The sequence below is a fragment of the Coregonus clupeaformis genome, chromosome 5 (genome assembly GCF_020615455.1).
Source record: "Coregonus clupeaformis isolate EN_2021a chromosome 5, ASM2061545v1, whole genome shotgun sequence".
In the NCBI taxonomy this organism is placed as follows: Eukaryota; Metazoa; Chordata; class Actinopteri; order Salmoniformes; family Salmonidae; genus Coregonus; species Coregonus clupeaformis.
The window spans coordinates 36,438,230-36,459,003 of NC_059196.1; the positions used below are offsets into that span (position 1 = coordinate 36,438,230).

At 44.4% G+C, this 20,774-nt stretch overlaps 1 protein-coding gene across 1 annotated transcript in view; it reads right to left on the reverse strand.

Annotated features, from left to right (window-relative positions):
* Window positions 1–2,936: 2,936 nt before the first annotated feature.
* Window positions 2,937–20,774, reverse strand: part of cntn5 (contactin 5) — a 542,763-nt gene continuing 524,925 nt past the window's right edge. Inside the window, exons 22-24 of the mRNA XM_041876697.2 lie at window positions 13,793–13,905; window positions 6,091–6,259; window positions 2,937–3,873 (exon numbers count right to left, since the gene is read on the reverse strand). Coding sequence (XP_041732631.1) covers window positions 3,761–3,873; window positions 6,091–6,259; window positions 13,793–13,905 — 395 coding nt within the window. The 3' untranslated portion in view covers window positions 2,937–3,760. The remainder of the gene's footprint in view (window positions 3,874–6,090; window positions 6,260–13,792; window positions 13,906–20,774) is intronic.

A 20,774-nucleotide genomic window follows, 5' to 3' on the forward strand; every position in this document is an offset into this window, starting at 1 on the left:
CTATGCGAAAAAACACAGAAATCAGCACGGTTGGTTAGGAGCCCGTAAAACGGCAGCCATCTCCTCCGGCGCCATTATTAATCATGAATCACATTGGAAATTTTACATTTACATTTTAGCAGACGCTCTTATCCAGAGCGACTTACATGAGCAATTAGGGTTAAGTGCCTTGCTCAAGGGCACATCGGCAGATTTTTCACCTAGTCGGCTCGGGGATTAGAACCAGCGACCTTTCGGTTACTGGCACAACGCTCTTAACCACTAAGCTACCTGCCGCCCCGAAATGAGAGTAATATACTGGAATACTGTAATGAGCTTGGGACTCCGTACCTGTACCATTTACATAATAAATCACATCAACATACCACAGGAGAACGATCTGTACCCTGACCACGTCTCTCTTCAGCAGGATATATCATCAGCGAACACTGAGAACGATCAGGAGGACTGACCACATGTCTCCCTTCAGCAGGATATATCATCAGGGAACACTGAGAACGATCAGGAGGACTGACCACATGTCTCCCTTCAGCAGGATATATCATCAGCGAACACTGAGAACGATCAGGAGGACTGACCACGTCTCTCTTCAGCAGGATATATCATCAGCGAACACTGAGAACGATCAGGAGGACTGACCACATGTCTCCCTTCAGCAGGATATATCATCAGGGAACACTGAGAACGATCAGGAGGACTGACCACATGTCTCCCTTTCAGCAGGATATATCATCAGGGAACACTGAGAACGATCAGGAGGACTGACCACATGTCTCCCTTCAGCAGGATATATCATCAGGGAACACTGAGAACGATCAGGAGGACTGACCACATGTCTCCCTTTCAGCAGGATATATCATCAGGGAACACTGAGAACGATCAGGAGGACTGACCACATGTCTCCCTTCAGCAGGATATATCATCAGGGAACACTGAGAACGATCAGGAGGACTGACCACATGTCTCCCTTCAGCAGGATATATCATCAGGGAACACTGAGAACGATCAGGAGGACTGACCACATGTCTCCCTTCAGCAGGATATATCATCAGCGAACACTGAGAACGATCAGGAGGACTGACCACGTCTCTCTTCAGCAGGATATATCATCAGCGAACACTGAGAACGATCAGGAGGACTGACCACATGTCTCCCTTCAGCAGGATATATCATCAGGGAACACTGAGAACGATCAGGAGGACTGACCACATGTCTCCCTTCAGCAGGATATATCATCAGGGAACACTGAGAACGATCAGGAGGACTGACCACATGTCTCCCTTTCAGCAGGATATATCATCAGGGAACACTGAGAACGATCAGGAGGACTGACCACATGTCTCCCTTTCAGCAGGATATATCATCAGGGAACACTGAGAACGATCAGGAGGACTGACCACATGTCTCCCTTCAGCAGGATATATCATCAGGGAACACTGAGAACGATCAGGAGGACTGACCACATGTCTCCCTTTCAGCAGGATATATCATCAGGGAACACTGAGAACGATCAGGAGGACTGACCACATGTCTCCCTTCAGCAGGATATATCATCAGGGAACACAGAACGATCAGGAGGACTGACTATATGTCTCCCTTTCAGCAGGATATACATGTATCACATTAGCATTGCGTCAATTATCAGGGTACACAATGTCAGGAAAAGTGTATTGGTGCAGTTTAGAGAGAAACAGGAAATCAGCCCTGACGTGATTGGATTGGATTGCCATGATGTTGAACACAAAGACTAGAGTTGATAGTAAAGACAGACCACAATCATTTAAAAAATATACATCCCATTTATTTGTACTGACACCATGAGACTCCACAGAGTCGTCAAGTCTTTGTCTAAAGATGTGTTGGGCACTACAGGTGAGTCCAGGTGGTCAGGTATACCTGTCTGTCACCCTACCTCACCTCACCTCAGATACATCCACCAGTCCACCAGATTACCAAGCACTGCTCTTCGACATCTGAAAAACAGAAACTTTGACCTAGCCGAAACACACACCACTCACTTTTTGTTTTTGTTTCTGAAGGTAACACAAAGTACAAAAAGCAAGTCTGGAAATACTATAAAAATGTGTTTTTTCTTATTCTCTCATTGTTCACTCTCCATTCTCTCTCTGAAGAAAACACTGATCTCTACTGAGCTGCTGCGATGCTTGTTAGGCAGCCAAGGAGTACATGGATGCAGATAACTAATGAGAAGAGAGACGGAGGCCACGCTGAATCAGGCTGATCCCAGTATTACAGCCTTACAGACAGCCAGACAGACAGCTAGACAACCTTACAGACAGCCAGACAGACAGCTAGACAACCTTACAGACAGCCAGACAGACAGCCAGACAACCTTAAAAACAGCCAGACAGACAGCTAGACAACCTTACAGACAGCCAGACAGACAGCCAGACAGCCAGCCAGACAGACACTCATACAGCCAGACAGCCAGACAGCCAGCCAGACAGCCAGCCAGACAGACAGCCAGCCAGCCAGACACATAGACAGCCAGCCAGCCAGACAGCCAGACAGCCAGCCAGCCAGCCAGACAGACACTCATACAGCCAGACAGCCAGACAGCCAGACAACCAGACAGCCAGACAGCCAGACAGCCAGACAGACAGCCAGCCAGACAGCCAGCCAGCCAGACACATAGACAGCCAGCCAGCCAGACAGACAGACATACACTCATACAGCCAGCCAGCCAGACAGCCAGCCAGCCAGACAGCCAGCCAGACACATAGACAGCCAGCCAGCCAGACACATAGACAGCCAGACAGCCAGTTAGCCAGTTAGCAGGTCAGCCAGCCTGTTAGCCAGTCAGCCAGTTAGCCAGTCAGCCAGTCAGCCAGCCTGTTAGCCAGTCAGCCAGTTAGCCAGTCAGCCAGTTAGCCAGTCAGCCAGTTAGCCAGTCATCCAGTTAGCCAGTTAGCCAGTCAGCCAGCCTGTTAGCCAGTCAGCCAGTTAGCCAGTCAGCCAGCCAGAACACCTCAACAGCAGCAGCTTTCAGGGAATTGTTCCCACTGTGTAGAGCCTCTGAGCTGTTGGGCCACCATCTGGAAGCAGTTAGATGCCAGTCGCCAGGCAATGACAAGAAAACAACAGGCCATAAATTTAAAGAAATTGTGTCCCAAATGGCACCCTATTCCCTACATAGCGCACTACTTTTGACCGGGCCCATAAGGCCCTATATAGGGAATAGGGTGCCATTTGGGGCGCAGTCTAAATGATTAAACAAGAGTCTTTCCACAACAATGCACAGTTACAGTACAACACTACAAGTGATGCTTGAAAAGAACTACCATAACAAAACATACTAAATAAAGTTTAGTTCAACTCCCAGAAAATAAAAAAGCTAGAAGAATGTTCTTTTTTAACCATCCGTCATCTGTAAACCATCTGTTGGTTTGTTGGTGTCAGGAGCAGATCGATCCCCTTGGTAGGCCCTGGGCCTGGTTGGCTGATGGGTATGGTTTGTCAGGAGTGGATCCCCTTGGCAGGCCCTGGGCCTGGTTGGCTGATGGGTATGGTTTGTCAGGAGTGGATCCCCTTGGCAGGCCCTGGGCCTGGTTGGCTGATGGGTATGGTTTGTCAGGAGTGGATCCCCTTGGCAGGCCCTGGGCCTGGTTGGCTGATGGGTAAGGCCAGAGCAAGCAGACAGTCTGAGGAAGGGAGGGATGGAAGGAACGAGGGAGGAGAAAAAGGAGGAGAGGTCCAGTCCCTCCAGGTAAAGGAGATTGGAGGGATGGAGGAGGAGGCCTCACCAGGAAGCTGAAGGCACCAGAGGAACAGAGAGGAGCAGAGCAGTAGTCCATGTCAGACCCCAAGGTAGCAGGCTGTGAACCGAACACTGGCCACTCTTCACCCGGACACCTAGGGATGGAAGGATGGAGGGGATGGAGGGGTGGAGGGGATGGAGGGGTGGAGAGAGAAAGGGGGAATGGAGGGGATGGAGGGAGACAGGGGAATGGAAGGATGGATGGGGAGACAGGGGAATGGAAGGATGAATGGGGAGACAGGGGAAAGGAAGGATGAATGGGGAGACAAGGGAATGGAAGGATGAATGGGGAGACAGGGGAATGGAAGGATGCATGGGGAGACAGGGGAATGGAAGGATGAATGGGGAGACGAGGGAATGGAAGGATGGATGGGGAGACAGGGAAATTGAAGGATGAATGGGGAGACAGGGGAATGGAAGGATGGATGGGGAGACAGGGGAATGGAAGGATGGATGGGGAGATAGGGGAATGGAAGGATGAATGGGGAGACAGGGGAATGGAAGGATGGATGTGGAGACAGGGGAATGGAAGGATGGATGGGGAGATAGGGGAATGGAAGGATGGATGGGGAGACAGGGGAATGGAAGGATGGATGGGGAGATAGGGGAATGGAAGGATGAATGGGGAGACAGGGGAATGGAAGGATGGATGGGGAGACAGGGGAATGGAAGGATGAATGGGGAGACAAGGGGAATGGAAGGATGGATGGGGAGACAGGGAAATGGAAGGATGAATGGGGAGACAAGGGGAATGGAAGGATGGATGGGGAGACAGGGGAATGGAAGGATGGATGGGGAGATAGGGGAATGGAAGGATGAATGGAGAGACAGGGGAATGGAAGGATGAATGGGGAGACAAGGGGAATGGAAGGATGGATGGGGAGACAGGGGAATGGAAGGATGGATGGGGAGACAGGGAAATGGAGGAGACAAAGAGAACAACAACTTTAGTGACTAGAGAGCAGAGAGTAGAGGACTAAAGGCAGAGAGTAGAGGACTAAAGGCAGAGAGTAGAGGACTAAAGGCAGAGAGTAGAGGACTAAAGGCAGAGAGTAGAGGACTAAAGGCAGAGAGTAGAGGACTAAAGGCAGAGAGTAGAGGACTAAAGGCAGAGAGTAGAGGATAGAGGACTAAAGGCAGAGAGTAGAGCGATATTCAGTTTTGCATTCTGGGTTAGACAACAAGCTCCTTAAAACATCAGCATGTAAAGGGAAAATAACAAGTTAAGGCTTGTGCAATAAGAAAGACAAAACAGTTCCAATCAACAGGACCGGTTTCTTCTCAGACACAAACTAAGCACACACAGCAGTCTGACATGAATTCTTAGCAGCTTTGAAACTGCAGAAATGAATATTTCCTCTGGCAGAGAATGAGAAAACGACACATTTAGACGTCTGATCGGAACAACTTTATACTAGTGTTAGTAGAAAATTGTCAACTTTACATTTCTCTTGTTTGATAGTTAAATGGCTGTGCAGTGGCGTAGGTGGGTGTGTGTGTGTTCAGTGGTGTGTGTGTGTGAGAGTGAGTGTGTGTATGTGTGTGTGTGTGTGTGTGTGTGTGCAGTGGTGTGTGTGTGTGTGTATGTGTGTGTGTGTGTGTGTGTGTGTGTGTGCAGTGGTGTGTGTGTAGAGGTGGTTAATTAAAACAGTATTAGCCAAGGGAAACTTGGCTGAGGCAACAGCTGTGGTGACTCAATTAAGCACTTTAAAGGCCCAGTGCAGTCAACAACGTGGTGTTCCTGTGTTTTATATATTTCCACACTATGAGGTTGGAATAATTCTGTGAAATTGTGAAAATGGTGATAATGCCCTTTTAGTGTAAGAGCTGTTTGAAAAGATTGAAATGTCTTCCTGTTTTGGTGGAATGGAATTTTGGCCTGCCTAGCGACATCCCCAAGTGGTAAATTAGTTAATAAACAAATAAGAAAGAGAGTTCCAAACCTCTCTGCCAATAACAGCTAGTTTTCAGTTTTCCCCTCCCCACTCAGACCACTCCCAGACAGTCCTAGCTAAATTCTTGCTTGAGAAATTGCTCTTTGCTAAGAAACAATAGTTGTTTCCGTTTGACAATGTTTTAAATAAATAAAAAAATCACAGTAAGGTACGTAATTGTTACATAGAAATTTGATATTGTACTAAAAACGGCTGCATTGGACTTTTAACAGAATATCGGTAGAAAGAAAAACAGCGCAGGTGGAGAGAGAGGTGGATTCTGTTGCTCTAGATAAGACCATTAACTCCTAGCCTGCTATTTAATAGAAATACCACAATGTGTGTTTATTGAGTGTGGCCCCCAGTGTCTTGTCTTACCAGAAGAGGTGAGTACTCTGACCTGAGAGCTGGCTGCTCCCTCTCCCCCTTCACTCACTGCCCGCACCTCAATGACGTAGGTGCCCCCCTCTGGGAGAGAGAGGACGGCCGAGGTGGTGATGGTCCTCACCACCTGATGGTGGACACGCCCCTCCTGACTCAACAACACCTGTAGTTGGACCCAGAACCAATCAATCAATCATCAGTCAATCAATCAATCAATCAATCAATCAATTCATCAATCAATCAATCAATCAACCTGTAGGACCCACAAACAACATTCGCCCACAGTTGAGCCTGCTGATGTAATACATGTAGAGAAATAGTGCTGGTCTTCTTTTTCCTTCAGGTTTGACTGCTCCTGGGTTATAACACCTTCAGGTTTATTTTATTTTTTTATTTTTTTTATTTCACCTTTATTTAACCAGGTAAACCAGTTGAGAACAAGTTCTCATTTACAACTGCGACCTGGCCAAGATAAAGCATAGCAGTGCGATAAAAACAACAACACAGAGTTACATATGGGGTAAAACAAAACAAAAATCAAAAAAATACAACAGAAATACAATTAATATACAGTGTGCAAATTTAGCAAGTTATGGAGGTAAGGCAATAAAATAGGCTATAGTGCAAAATAATTACAATTTAGTATTAACACTGGAATGATGTGCAAGAGATGATGTGCAAATAGAGATACTGGGGTACAGATGAGCAAAATAAATAACAATATAGGGATGAGGTAGTTGGGCGGGCTAATTTCAGATGGGCTGTGTACAGGTGCAGTGATCGGTATGCTGCTCTGACAACTGATGCCTAAAGTTAGTGAGGGAGATAAGCGTCTCCAGCTTCAGAGATTTTTGCAGTTTGTTCCAGTCATTGGCAGCAGAGAACTGGAAGGAATTGCGGCCAAAGGAGGTGTTGGCTTTGGGGATGACCAGTGAGATATACCCGCTGGAGCGCAGACTACGGGTGGGTGTTGCTATGGTGACCAATGAGCTAAGATAAGGCGGGGATTTGCCTAGCAGTGATTTATAGATGGCCTGGAGCCAGTGGGTTTGGCGACGAATATGTAGTGAGGACCAGCCAACAAGAGCGTACAGGTCACAGTGGTGGGTATTATATGGGGCTTTGGAGACAAAACGGATGGCACTGTGATAGACAACATCCAATTTGCTGAGTAGAGTGTTGGAGGCTATTTTGTAAATGACATCGCCGAAGTCAAGGATCGGTAGGATAGTCAGTTTTACAAGGGCATGTTTGGCAGCATGAGTGAAGGAGGCTTTGTTGCGAAATAGGAAACCGATTCTAGATTTAACTTTGGATTGGAGATTCTTAATGTGAGTCTGGAAGGAGAGTTTACAGTCTAACCAGACACCTAGATATTTGTAGTTGTCCACGTACTCTAGGTCAGACCCGTCTAGAGTAGTGATTCTAGTCGGGTGGGCGGGTGCAAGCAGCGTTCGGTTGAAGAGCATGCATTTTGTTTTACTAGTGTTTAAGAGCAGTTGGAGGCTACTGAAGGAGTGTTGTATGGAATTGAAGCTCGTTTGGAGGTTTGTTAACACAGTGTCCAATGAAGGGCCAGATGTATACAAAATGGTGTCGTCTGCGTAGAGGTGGATCTGAGAGTCACCAGCAGCAAGAGCGACGTCATTGATATACACAGAGAAAAGAGTTGGCCCAAGAATTGAACCCTGTGGCACCCCCATAGAGACTGCCATAGGTCCAGACAACAGGCCCTCCGATTTGACACATTGAACTCTATCTGAGAAGTAGTTGGTGAACCAGGCGAGGCAGTCATTAGAGAAACCAAGGCTATTTAGTCTGCCAATAAGAATGCGGTGGTTGACAGAGTCGAAAGCCTTGGCCAGGTCAATGAAAACGGCTGCACAGTACTGTCTATTATCGATCGCGGTTATAATATCATTTAGGACCTTGAGCGTGGCTGAAGTGCACCCATGACCAGCTCGAAACCGGATTGCATAGCAGAGAAGGTACGGTGGGATTCGAAATGGTTGGTGATCTGTTTGTTGACTTGGCTTTCAAAAACTTTTGAAAGGCAGGGCAGGATGGATATGGGTCTGTAACAGTTTGGATCTAGAGTGTCACCCCCTTTGAAGAGGGGGATGACCGCGGCAGCTTTCAATCTCTGGGGATCTCAGACGTTACGAAAGAGAGGTTGAACAGGCTAGTAATAGGGGTTGCGACAATTTCGGCGGCTAGTTTTAGAAAGAAAGGGTCCAGATTGTCTAGTCCAGATGATTTGTAGGGGTCCAGATTTTGCAGCTCTTTTAGAACATCAGCTGTCTGGATTTGTGTGAAGGAGAAGCGGGGGGGGCATGGGCAAGTTGCAGCGGAGGGTGCAGAGCTGGTGGCCGGGGTAGTGGTAGCCAGGTGGAAAGCATGGCCAGCCGTAGCAAAATGCTTGTTGAAATTCTCGATTATTGTAGATTTATCGGTGGTGATAGTGTTTCCTAGCCTCAGTGCAGTGGGCAGCTGGGAGGAAGTGCTCTTATTTTCCATGGACTTTACAGTGTCCCAAAACTTTTGGAGTTAGTGCTACAGGATGCAAATTTCTGTTTGAAAAAGTTAGCCTTTGCTTTCCTAACTGCTTGTGTATATTGGTTCCTAACTTCCCTGAAAAGTTGCATATCACGGGGGCTATTTGATGCTAATGCAGTACGCCACAGGATGTTTTTGTGCTGGTCAAGGGCAGTCAAGTCTGAGGAGAACCAGGGGCTATATCTGTTCTTAGTTCTGTATTTTTTGAATGGGGCATGTCTATTTAAGATTGAGAGGAAATTACTTTTAAAGAACAACCAGGCATCCTCTACTGACGGAATGAGATCTATATCCATCCAGGATACCTGGGCCAGGTCAATTAGGAAGGCCTGCTCGCTGAAGTGTTTTTGGGAGCGTTTGACAGTGATGAGGGGTGGTCGTTTGACCGCGGACCCGTTACGGACGCAGGCAATAAGGCAGTGATCGCTGAGATCCTGGTTGAAGACAGCGGAGGTGTATTTAGAGGGTAAGTTAGTCAGGATGATATCTATGAGGGTACCCATGTTTACGGATTTAGGGTTGTACCTGGTAGGTTCGTTGATAATTTGCGTGAGGTTGAGGGCATCTAGCTTGGATTGTAGGATGGCTGGGGTATTAAGCATATCCCAATTTAGGTCACCAAGCAGTACGAACTCTGAGGATAGATGGGGGGCAATCAGTTCACATATGGTGTCCAGGGCACAGCTGGGGGCTGAGGGGGTCTGTAGCAAGCGGCAACAGTGAGAGATTTATTTCTGGAAAGGTGGATTTTTAGAACTAAAAGCTCAAACTGTTTGGGCACAGACCTGGATAGTATGATGGAGCTCTGCAGGCTATCTCTACAGTAGATTGCAACTCCACCCCCTTTGGCAGTTCTATCTAGACGGAAAATGTTATAGTTGGGGATGGAAATTTCAGAATTTTTGGTGGCCTTCCTAAGCCAGGATTCAGACACTGCTAGAACATCAGGGTTGGCGGAGTGTGCTAACGCAGTGAATAACTCAAACTTAGGAAGGAGGCTTCTGATATTTATGTGCAGAAAACCAAGACTTTACGGTTACAGAAGTCAATAAATGATAGCTCCTGGGGAGTAGGAGTGATACTGGGGGCTGCAGGGCCTGGGTTAGCCTCTACATCACCAGAGGAACAGAGGAGGAGTAGAATAAGGATACGACTAAAGGCTTTAAGAACTGGTCTTCTAGTGCGTTGGGTACATAGAATAAAGGGGGCAGTTCTCCGGGCGTTGTAGAAAAGATTCAGGGCATTATGTACAGAAAAGGATATGGAAGGATATGAGTACAGTTCAGGTAATCCCTAAGTGTTGGGTAACAATGAAAGAGATAGCATCATTGGAGGCATCGATTGAGCCGGTCTTGGCGTGTATGGGGGGAACAAAGGAACTATATGAGACAGTTTGAGAGGGACTAGGGGTTCTACATTGAAATTGTATAATAAGAACTAACCCAAACAGCAATAGGCAAGGCATAATTGACATAGGAGAGAGGCATAAAGCAGTCACGTGTTATTAGAGAGAGCTAAGACACAACTGGAAATAGCGATAACGTTTGGGCTAAGACTAAACAGAAAAAACAGGACAGAGTACCGTGTAAAGGAACAGTCCAGCAGGCATCAGCTGTGCAGCTGAGTGATCATAAGGTCCAGTGAACAGCAATATGTGAGTCCGAGAGCAGTTCAAATTGGTGCTTCAGCACAGCTAGCAGGGAGCTAGCAGGCTAGCTCAAGGCTAACTGGTGCTTGCTATATGGCAATGGTATCAGCCAGCAACAGGTTGCAGCTAGCTAGCTGGTTGTGATGATCCGGCGCTAGGGTCCAGTGATTCCGGCAGAAAGTCCAATAAGCTATGGGTCGATAGCACGCTGGGTCGATAGCACGCTGTGCAGACTGGCCGACGAATTGTCCAGGCTAGCTAGAGCTGGCTGGTGGATAGTGTAGGCCACGGACAAAGATGAAGACGCTAACAGTGACTAATAACACGTAGCCATTTAGTTGCAGCTAGCTAGCTGGTTGTGATGATCCGGCGCTAGGGTCCAGTGATTCCGGCAGAAAGTCCAATAAGCTATGGGTCGATAGCACGCTGGGTCGATAGCACGCTGTGCAGACTGGCCGACGTATTGTCCAGGCTAGCTAGAGCTGGCTGGTGGATAGTGTAGGCCACGGACAGTGGTGGAGACGCTAACGGTAACTAATAGCAGGTAGCCAATTCAGATTGCGGCTACACACGTTTCAGCTTACGGTTCTTGATGAAAGTTATAAAGAAATAATAGAATCCTTTCCACGTTGGGTGAGGCGGGTTGCAGGAGAGTATATTTAGTTAAAGAGTGAAAGTAAAAAATTTAGAAATCTAGACAGGTTTGACTGCTCCTGGGTTATAACACCTTCAGGTTTGACTGCTCCTGGGTTATAACTGAATGTAAACCAGCAGATACTGTTTGTACAGACAGTGTCTTATTCCCGTAGCCACATATACAATGTTTCAGTTGCAACAGCCTTCCTCAGGTCAAGATGGCACAGTAGACATTGTTGCATACCTGTAGGCTATGTTTATTCAGACGGGTCACTGCCAGACGCTAATAAGACCTAAACAGATGCTGGCCCTGTGGTTACTGGCTCCAGCTGTCTTCCATAGATGATGTAGCCTATAGGCAGTTTGTATCTGCCGTTTAGTCTGTTAGCATTTATTCTACCTTTATTTTAAGGTGACTGAGAAAACGTTCTCATTTACACCAGCTGACCTGGGAAAGGGTAGCAGAGAAGATGACTTAGCTGGGGGTGATTAAGAGGCTATATACAGTATGATAGTATGGGTGCCAGGATGGGAATCAAGCCAGGACACCGGTTCCAAGATGAATGAGTATTAGCTGAGATTAATGAGCATTAGCTGAGATTGAATGAGTATTAGCTGAGATGAATGAGCATTAGCTGAGATTGAATGAGTATTAGCTGAGATGAATGAGTATAAACTGAGATTAATGAGTATTAGCTGAGATGAATGAGCATTAGCTGAGATTAATGAGCATAAACTGAGATTAATGAGCATTAGCTGATATTAATGAGTATTAGCTGAAATGAATGAGATGAATGAGTATTAGATAAGATGCATGAGCATTAGCTGAGATGAATGTGTATTGGCTGATATTAATGAGTATTAGATGAGATGAATGAGCATTAGCTGAGATATGAATATGTATGCACTCACTAACTGTAAGTCGCTCTGGATAAGAGCGTCTGCTAAATGACAAAAAAAATGTAAAATGTAAATGAATGAGCATTAGCTGAGATGAATGGGTATTAGCTGAGATGAATGAGTATTAGCTGAGATGAATGAGTATTAGCTGAGATGAATGAGTATTAGCTGAGATGAATGAGTATTAGCTGAGATGAATGAGTATTAGCTGAGATTAATGAGATTAATGAGCATTAGCTGAGATGAATGTGTATTAGCTGAGATTAATGAGTATTAGCTGAGATGAATGAGTATTAGCTGAGATTAATGAGTATTAGCTGAGATGAATGAGTATTAGCTGAGATGAATGAGTATTAGCTGAGATTAATGAGATTAATGAGCATTAGCTGAGATGAATGAGTATTAGCTGAGATGAATGAGTATTAGCTGAGATGAATGAGTATTAGCTGAGATGAATGAGTATTAGCTGAGATGAATGAGTATTAGCTGAGATGAATGAGTATTAGCTGAGATTAATGAGTATTAGCTGAGATTAATGAGTATTAGCTGAGATGAATGAGTATTAGCTGAGATGAATGAGTATTAGCTGAGATTAATGAGATTAATGAGCATTAGCTGAGATGAATGAGTATTAGCTGAGATTAATGAGTATTAGCTGAGATGAATGAGTATTAGCTGAGATTAATGAGTATTAGCTGAGATGAATGAGTATTAGCTGAGATGAATGAGTATTAGCTGAGATTAATGAGATTAATGAGCATTAGCTGAGATGAATGAGTATTAGCTGAGATGAATGAGTATTAGCTGAGATGAATGAGTATTAGCTGAGATGAATGAGTATTAGCTGAGATTAATGAGTATTAGCTGAGATGAATGAGTATTATCTGAGATGAATTAGTATTAGCTGAGATTAATGAGTATTAGCTGAGATGAATGAGTATTAGCTGAGATGAATGAGTATTAGCTGAGATGAATGAGTATTAGCTGAGATGAATGAGTATTAGCTGAGATGAATGAGTATTAGCTGAGATTAATGAGTATTAGCTGAGATGAATGAGTATTATCTGAGATGAATGAGTATTAGCTGAGATTAATGAGATTAATGAGCATTAGCTGAGATGAATGAGTATTAGCTGAGATTAATGAGATTAATGAGTATTAGCTGAGATTAATGAGATTAATGAGCATTAGCTGAGATGAATGAGTATTAGCTGAGATGAATTAGTATTAGCTGAGATTAATGAGCATTAGTTGAGATTAATGAGTATTAGCTGAGATTAATGAGCATTAGCTGAGATTAATGAGTATTAGCTGAGATTAATGAGCATTAGCTGAGATGAATGAGTATTAGCTGAGATTAATGAGCATTAGCTGAGATTAATGAGAATTAGCTGAGATTAATGAGATTAATGAGCATTAGCTGAGATGAATTAGCATTAGCTGAGATTAATGAGTATTAGCTGAGATGAATGAGTATTAGCTGAGATTAATGAGTATTAGCTGAGATGAATGAGTATTAGCTGAGATGAATGAGTATTAGCTGAAATGAATGGGTATTAGCTGAAATGAATGCATATTAGCTGAAATGAATGAGTATTAGCTGAAATGAATGAGTATTAGCTGAAATGAATGAGTATTAGCTGAAATGGCGGTTCTACTTTTCTTATTTTTTTTCAACCATTATTTATCCAGGAAGTCCTCTTCTGGGCCTGGCCAGTACAGTAAGGAGGCCTGGCCAGTACAGTAAGGAGACCTGGCCAGTACAGTAAGTAGGCCTGGCCAGTACAGTAAGTAGACCTGGCCAGTACAGTAAGTAGACCTGGCCAGTACAGTAAGTAGACCTGGCCAGTACAGTAAGTAGACCTGGCCAGTACAGTAAGTAGACCTGGCCAGTACAGTAAGTAGACCTGGCCAGTACAGGAAGGTGACCTGGCCAGTACAGGAAGGGGGGCATACCTTGTATCCTATGACATCTGACTCGTTGTCTTTAGACTTAACCGGGTCCCAGTTTAATGATATGTTCGTCCCTTCCTGAATCCACACAAGGTTGTCTGGAGGCTGGACTGGAGCTGAGGAGAAAGCACAGGGATCAATCTTAAGTAAACCCTTTCATCCATACATTTTATTGTCATCCATAGAAGAGTGTATTTCAATAAATAAGGTCAATTATAGTACTATTTCTTGCATGCAGAATAGCAAGCTGTCCATCTTAATACTACTTGTCTTTCAAGAGACATGTACTGTATATTATAAAACTGGTTGTTTGGATCCTGGATGCTGATTGGACGAGCAGCGGTCCAAGCCGCGCTGTATTGGCCGTCGCAGACACACCTCTGCCTGGCAACAGCTCCACCTGAAAACGATCACTGCGCCTCCATAATAATATAATGTTCATGTTGCTGTCTGAATCATCTCTTGTATTTATCTCAACTCATTATTTCCCCTTTGCTTCCAGCCTAGCATTTGGTTTGGTACAGCGGGGGTTAATATAAGCCTCGCTGTCTGCCTGTCTGACCTCGGAAACAATGTTTCACTTTTGAATTTCGATCTCTGTAATAGTGATGGGAAGTTCGGCTCTTTTTACTGACTCTGATCTTTTTTGAGTCGTACAGTCAAAAGAACAAATGGTTGACTTCCGGTGGCCTTTTGGCAGAGATGCACGTGTAGTTCTGAGTACCGTCTCAAAAGTCCAAAATCCTTAATAAATTCCTGACAACTTGCCTCTGAACCTTCAAAATGCTTAATAACATGGACCTACGCGACGGAGGACACTCAATTAAGGCACAGAGAAGCGTCCCAAAGAAAGACACCGAGCCAACTATGACCAGCGAGGATACAGCCAACACTGCCATATTGAAGGCTCTGAATCAACAACAAACTTCGATGCAGGCAATGGTGAAACAAGCAGTTAAGGAATCCCTGGAGGAACTGCTTTCGGGATAAATTAAATCACTTAAGGATATGGAGGAAGAAGGTTTTCTTCAGGAGAATCTACCAAAATGGATACCGTTGCTACAAGGGAGGAAGATTGAAATTCAACGGGGCACACTGAATCTACAGTGGCAATAGTAACCGTAGCCGTCCCCGCACCCTCATATTCTGCCTGTTAAGATATGAGGACCGAGTAGATCTTCTGAACCAGAGCCCTCGAGAACCCACCGAGACATGGGAGATCCAATTTGGGCATTCTACCCAGACTACAGCAACGAAATCACACTGAAGAGGAAATCCTTCGTCCACGTCAAACGACAGATGACAGCAAGAGGACTTCGCCCGTTCCTGATATACCCAGCCATCCTGAAGATCAGGAAAAACGGAACACTCCAAGAATTCCATAATGTGGGAGAAGCAGAGGCATGCCTTGCAGCTGAGGACAACTACAAGAGAAGGAGCCCAGTCATCGCCCCCCATTCCTCCAGATTCTCCCCACTGCAGACGGTAGAAACAGACAACTACGGCCTCCCTCCTTCCTTGGATACCCCATCGTATGTATGCCCATCTTAACCAGTAAGATGGACACAACTAATGCTAAGCTAACTAGCTAACGTCACCCATGTTTATTTGTTATTCAGCGACATAACTTAGTTCATTTGGTATGAGGGGCCTGGTGGATTTGTTAACTTGGCTGTTGGCATTCTGGTTATATTGCTAAGATGCAGCTGGCTGGCATGTGGCTGGCTAGGTTAGCTGGCTGGAGAATCATTTGGTTCAGGCTGTACATGTTAGCTGGCTAAAATAGCCGTCAGTAAAGCAGTCCTGGGGTAGGGTAAACTTTATGGGGATTAACATACAGAGCGCTCAGCTTGGTATGAACGTGTTCTGTGAATTGTAATTTTGCTACGTATTCATGTCATGTTGGATAAAGACAGGTGTCTGACATAATGGGACTGGACTTGGACGTGCGTCGCTGTTTGGGAGCCTCCTGATGTTAGCAAATTAGAGTTCCTACCTTCCAAAGAGAGCAGTGGAAGCTATAGACTTCCTCTCTTGCGAGTGTTTATTGGTTTTGTTTGTAATATTGTTCAAACCCAGCTGCCAGAGTCTGTTCACAAATATGTATAATGGTGCACAAATATTTGTTCCTGAAGTAGGTGTTTTTTATTTAATTTCTTGTTTATTTTTGTCATACACTTATCCATACATTCTATATGACAAAGATTTTAAATTAACCGTGAGCTCATCGTAATGTCGTTAAATCCCCATGGTTTGAATTCCGCTATCAAGCGTACCAAATGCTTAGAGCACATCAGACGCAAAAAGGTTGGTATCGCCCTAATACAGGAAACCCACCTGGTTCCGCCCTAATACAGGAAACCCACCTGGTTCCGCCCTAATACAGGAAACCCACCTGGTTCTGCCCTAATACAGGAAACCCACCTGGTTCCGCCCTAATACAGGAAACCCACCTGGTTCCGCCCTAATACAAGAAACCCACCTGGTTCTGCCCTAATACAAGAAACCCACCTGGTTCTGCCCTAATACAGGAAACCCACCTGGTTCCGCCCTAATACAGGAAACCCACCTGGTTCCGCCCTAATACAGGAAACCCACCTGGTTCCGCCCTAATACAAGAAACCCACCTGGTTCTGCCCTAATACAAGAAACCCACCTGGTTCTGCCCTAATACAAGAAACCCACCTGGTTCTGCCCTAATACAGGAAACCCACCTGGTTCTGCCCTAATACAAGAAACCCACCTGGTTCTGCCCTAATACAGGAAACCCACCTGGTTCCGCCCTAATACAAGAAACCCACCTGGTTCCGCCCTAATACAAGAAACCCACCTGGTTCCGCCCTAATACAAGAAACCCACCTGGTTCTGCCCTAATACAGGAAACCCACCTGGTTCTGCCCTAATACAAGAAACCCACCTGGTTCTGCCCTAATACAAGAAACCCACCTGGTTCTGATAATGCAGGACGTTTTGTATTTGTAACTATGGTTATAAATCACACTAAGATGTGTTTTTTTGTTTTAACTAGGCAAGTCAGTTAAGAACAAATTCTTATTTACAATGACTGCCTACACCGGCCAAACCCGGACGACGCTGGGCCAATTGTGCGCCGCCCTATGGGACTCCCAATCACGGCCGGTTGTGATACAGCCTGGAATCGAACCAGGGGGTCTGTAGTGACGCCTCAAGCACTAAGATGCAGTGCCTTAGACCGCTGCGCCACTCGGGAGCCTGATGTTTTGCCTCAATCTACTGTCCAAACATACCAGATTCTAATTTCCCTAGTTCTATCTCTAAAAGACTATTAGATATTTCAGAATGTCAACTTGTTGTGAGAGGAGATTTTTATCAGGTATGTAATTCTCAGTTAGATAGGTCTCATGTTTCATCTCACTCTCAAACTGATCAGGCCTCTGGTGATCTCATCTCATTTGCTGCAGAGCTTAATATTTTAGATGCCTGGCGTCTAAGGAATTTGACTGTCAAAGATGATACTTTATTTTCTTCAAGACATAATACATTTTCACAGATAGACTACATATTTGTATCTCCCTATATGAACAGGTGTAGTCAGACAACTGAGCTGCTCCCCATGGTCATTTCTGACCCAGTAGCTGCCCTTACTTGACAGCGCCGAACAGAAAGGTGCCAGAAGATGGCACTTTAACACAACTTTTCTGCAGAATAAGGCTTTTTTTTTTACACAACTTTCAGCAAAGTTTAAAGAATGCTTATTGTTTAATACAGATATAGCCACATCCCCTCAGTCACTTTGGGAGGTGACAAAATGTTTATTTTTTTAAAAACTGTACCTCTTTTGCCTCATATCATTCCCAATTATATACGTCAGAGACGGACCCCGATCATAGTACGATGACACACTTCTTATCGTCATTGGATCTTCCCACTTACTCTTGAAGAACTCAGGAGTGCATTAGCATCTATGAAAAAAGGCAAATCACCATGACTTGATGGTTTCCCTCCTGAGCTGTTTCTTGAAATATGGGATATTGTTGGGCCACTAACTCCTGGTTCTATCAATCATCCATTAAAACATGGAGAATTCCACAGAGACCAAAACACCTCACTGATTATAGTTTTGTTAAAATAGGGCAAATCTCCCCTAGACTGTAAAAGTTATAGGCCCTTAAGCCTTATTACAACAGAGCTCAAGCTGTTTGCGAAGGTACTTGCCATCAGATTGGAACTGCTTGTAGGAAATCTAATTAGCGATGATCAAACTGGGTATGTAAATGGTTGTTTAGCCTCAGACAATATTAAACATCTATTCCATATCATGAATTAGTCTGAAAATGACCTAGTCCCTGCTGCACTTTTTAGATTGGTGCAGAAAAACCATTTGATAGGCTAGAATGGAACTATTTATGGAGTGTTCTGGAGGCCTTTGGTTTTGGGAAAGGATTCATCTCCATGTTAAAAACATTGTATTCTGCATCCCAAGCAGTTGTGCAGACGGGAAACATTCTATCCAATACTTTCTGTTTACAACGTTCCACAAAACAAGGATGTCCATTATCATCAACACTCTTTGCCCTGTCTTTGGAGCCACTTATTTCACCCATCAATATTAAAGGTATGTAGCATAAAGTGTCTCTATGACGATGACACCTCATTGTATTTCTTATTGTATTATACACCTTATTGTATTTCTTATTGTATTATACACCTTATTGTATTTCTTATTGTATTATACACCTTATTGTATTTCTTATTGTATTATACACCTTATTGTATTTCTTATTGTATTATACACCTTATTGTATTTCTTATTGTATTATACACCTCATTGTATTTCTTATTGTATTATACACCTTATTGTATTTCTTATTGTATTATACACCTTATTGTATTTCTTATTGTATTATACACCTCATTGTATTTCTTATTGTATTATACACCTCATTGTATTTCTTATTGTATTATACACCTCATTGTATTTCTTATTGTATTATACACCTTATTGTATTTCTCAGACATTTCGATTTCCCTTCCACGGATTCTGAAATTATCAAGGTAAAAACAGCATTCAAAAGATGTTGTTCAATTATTTCCAATGCTGAGAAACATATACAGTGAGGGAAAAAGTATTTGATCCCCTGCTGATTTTGTAAGTTTGCCCACTGACAAAGACATGATCAGTCTATAATTTTAATGGTAGGTTTATTTGAACAGTGAGAGACAGAAAAACAACAAAAAAATCCAGAAAAACACGTCAAAAATGTTATAAATTGATTTGCATTTTAATTAGGGAAATAAGTATTTGACCCCTCTGCAAAACATGACTTAGTACTTGGTGGTAAAACCCTTGTTGGCAATCACAGAGGTCAGACGTTTCTTGTAGTTGGCCACCAGGTTTGCACACATCTCAGGAGGGATTTTGTCCCACTCCTCTTTGCAGATCTTCTCCAAGTCATTAAGGTTTCAAGGCTGACGTTTGGCATCTCGAGCCTTCAGCTCCCTCCACAGATTTTCTATGGGATTAAGGTCTGGAGGCTGGCTAGGCCACTTCAGGATCTTAATGTGCTTCTTCTTGAGCCATTCCTTTGCTGCCTTGGCCGTGTATTTTGGGTCATTGTCATGCTGGAATACCCATCCACGACACATTTTCAATGCCCTGGCTGAGGGAAGGAGGTTCTCACCCAAGATTTGTACATGTACATGGCCCCGTCCATTGTCCCTTTGATGCGGTGAAGATGTCCTGTCCCCTTAGCAGAAAAACACCCCCAAAGCATAATGTTTCCACCTCCATGTTTGACGGTGGGGATGGTGTTCTTGGGGTCATAGGCAGCATTCCTCCTCCTTCAAACACGGCGAGTTGAATTGATGGCAAAGAGCTCGATTTTGGTCTCATCTGACCACAACACTTTCACCCAGTTCTCCTCTGAATCATTCAGATGTTCATTGGCAAACTTCAGACGGGCCTGTATATGTGCTTTCTTGAGCAGGGGGACCTTGCGGGCGCTGCAGGATTTCAGTCCTTCACGGCGTAGTGTGTTACCAATTGTTTTCTTGGTGAATATGGTCCCAGCTGCCTTGAGATCATTGCCAAGATCCTCCCATGTAGTTCTGGGCTGACAACTCAAGTGTTGCTTTAGCAGTATGCTTAGGGTCATTGTCCTGTTGGAAGGTGAACCTCCGTCCCAGTCTCAAATCTCTAGAAGGCTGAAACAGGTTTCCCTCAAGAATGTCCCTGTATTTAGTGCCATCCATCATGACCAGTTTCCCAGTCCCTGCCGATGAAAAACAGCATGATGCTGCCACCACCATGCTTCACTGTGGGGATGGTGTTCTCGGGTGATGAGAGGTGTTGGGTTTGCGCCAGACAAATAGCGTTTTCCTTGAACACCAAAAAGCTCAATTTTAGTCTCATCTGACCAGAGTACTTTCTTCCATATGTTTGGGGAGTCTCCCACATGCCTTTTGGTGAACACGAAACATGTTTGATTATTTCCTTTTTAAGCAATGGCTTTTTTCTGGCCACTCTTCCGTAAAGCCCAGCTCTGTGGAGTGTACGGCTTAAAGTGGTCCTATGGACAGATACTCCAATCTCCGCTGTGGAGCTTTGCAGCTCCTTCAGGGTTATCTTTGGTCTCTTTGTTGCCTCTCTGATTAATGCCCTCCTTGACTGGTCCGTGAGTTTTGGTGGGAGGCCCTCTCTTGGCAGGTTTGTTGTGGTGCCATATTCTTTCAATTTTTTAATAATGGATTTAATGGTGCTCCGTGGGATGTTCAAAGTTTCTGTGATATTTTTTTATAACCCAACCCTGATCTGTACTTCTCCATAACTTTGTCCCTGACCTGTTTGGAGAGCTCCTTGGTCTTCATGGTGGCGCTTGCTTGGTGGTGCCCCTTGCTTAGTGGTGTTGCAGACTCTGGGGCCTTTCAGAACAGATGTATATATACTGAGATCATGTGACATAGGTGGACTTTATTTAACTAATTATGTGACTTCTGAAGGTAATTT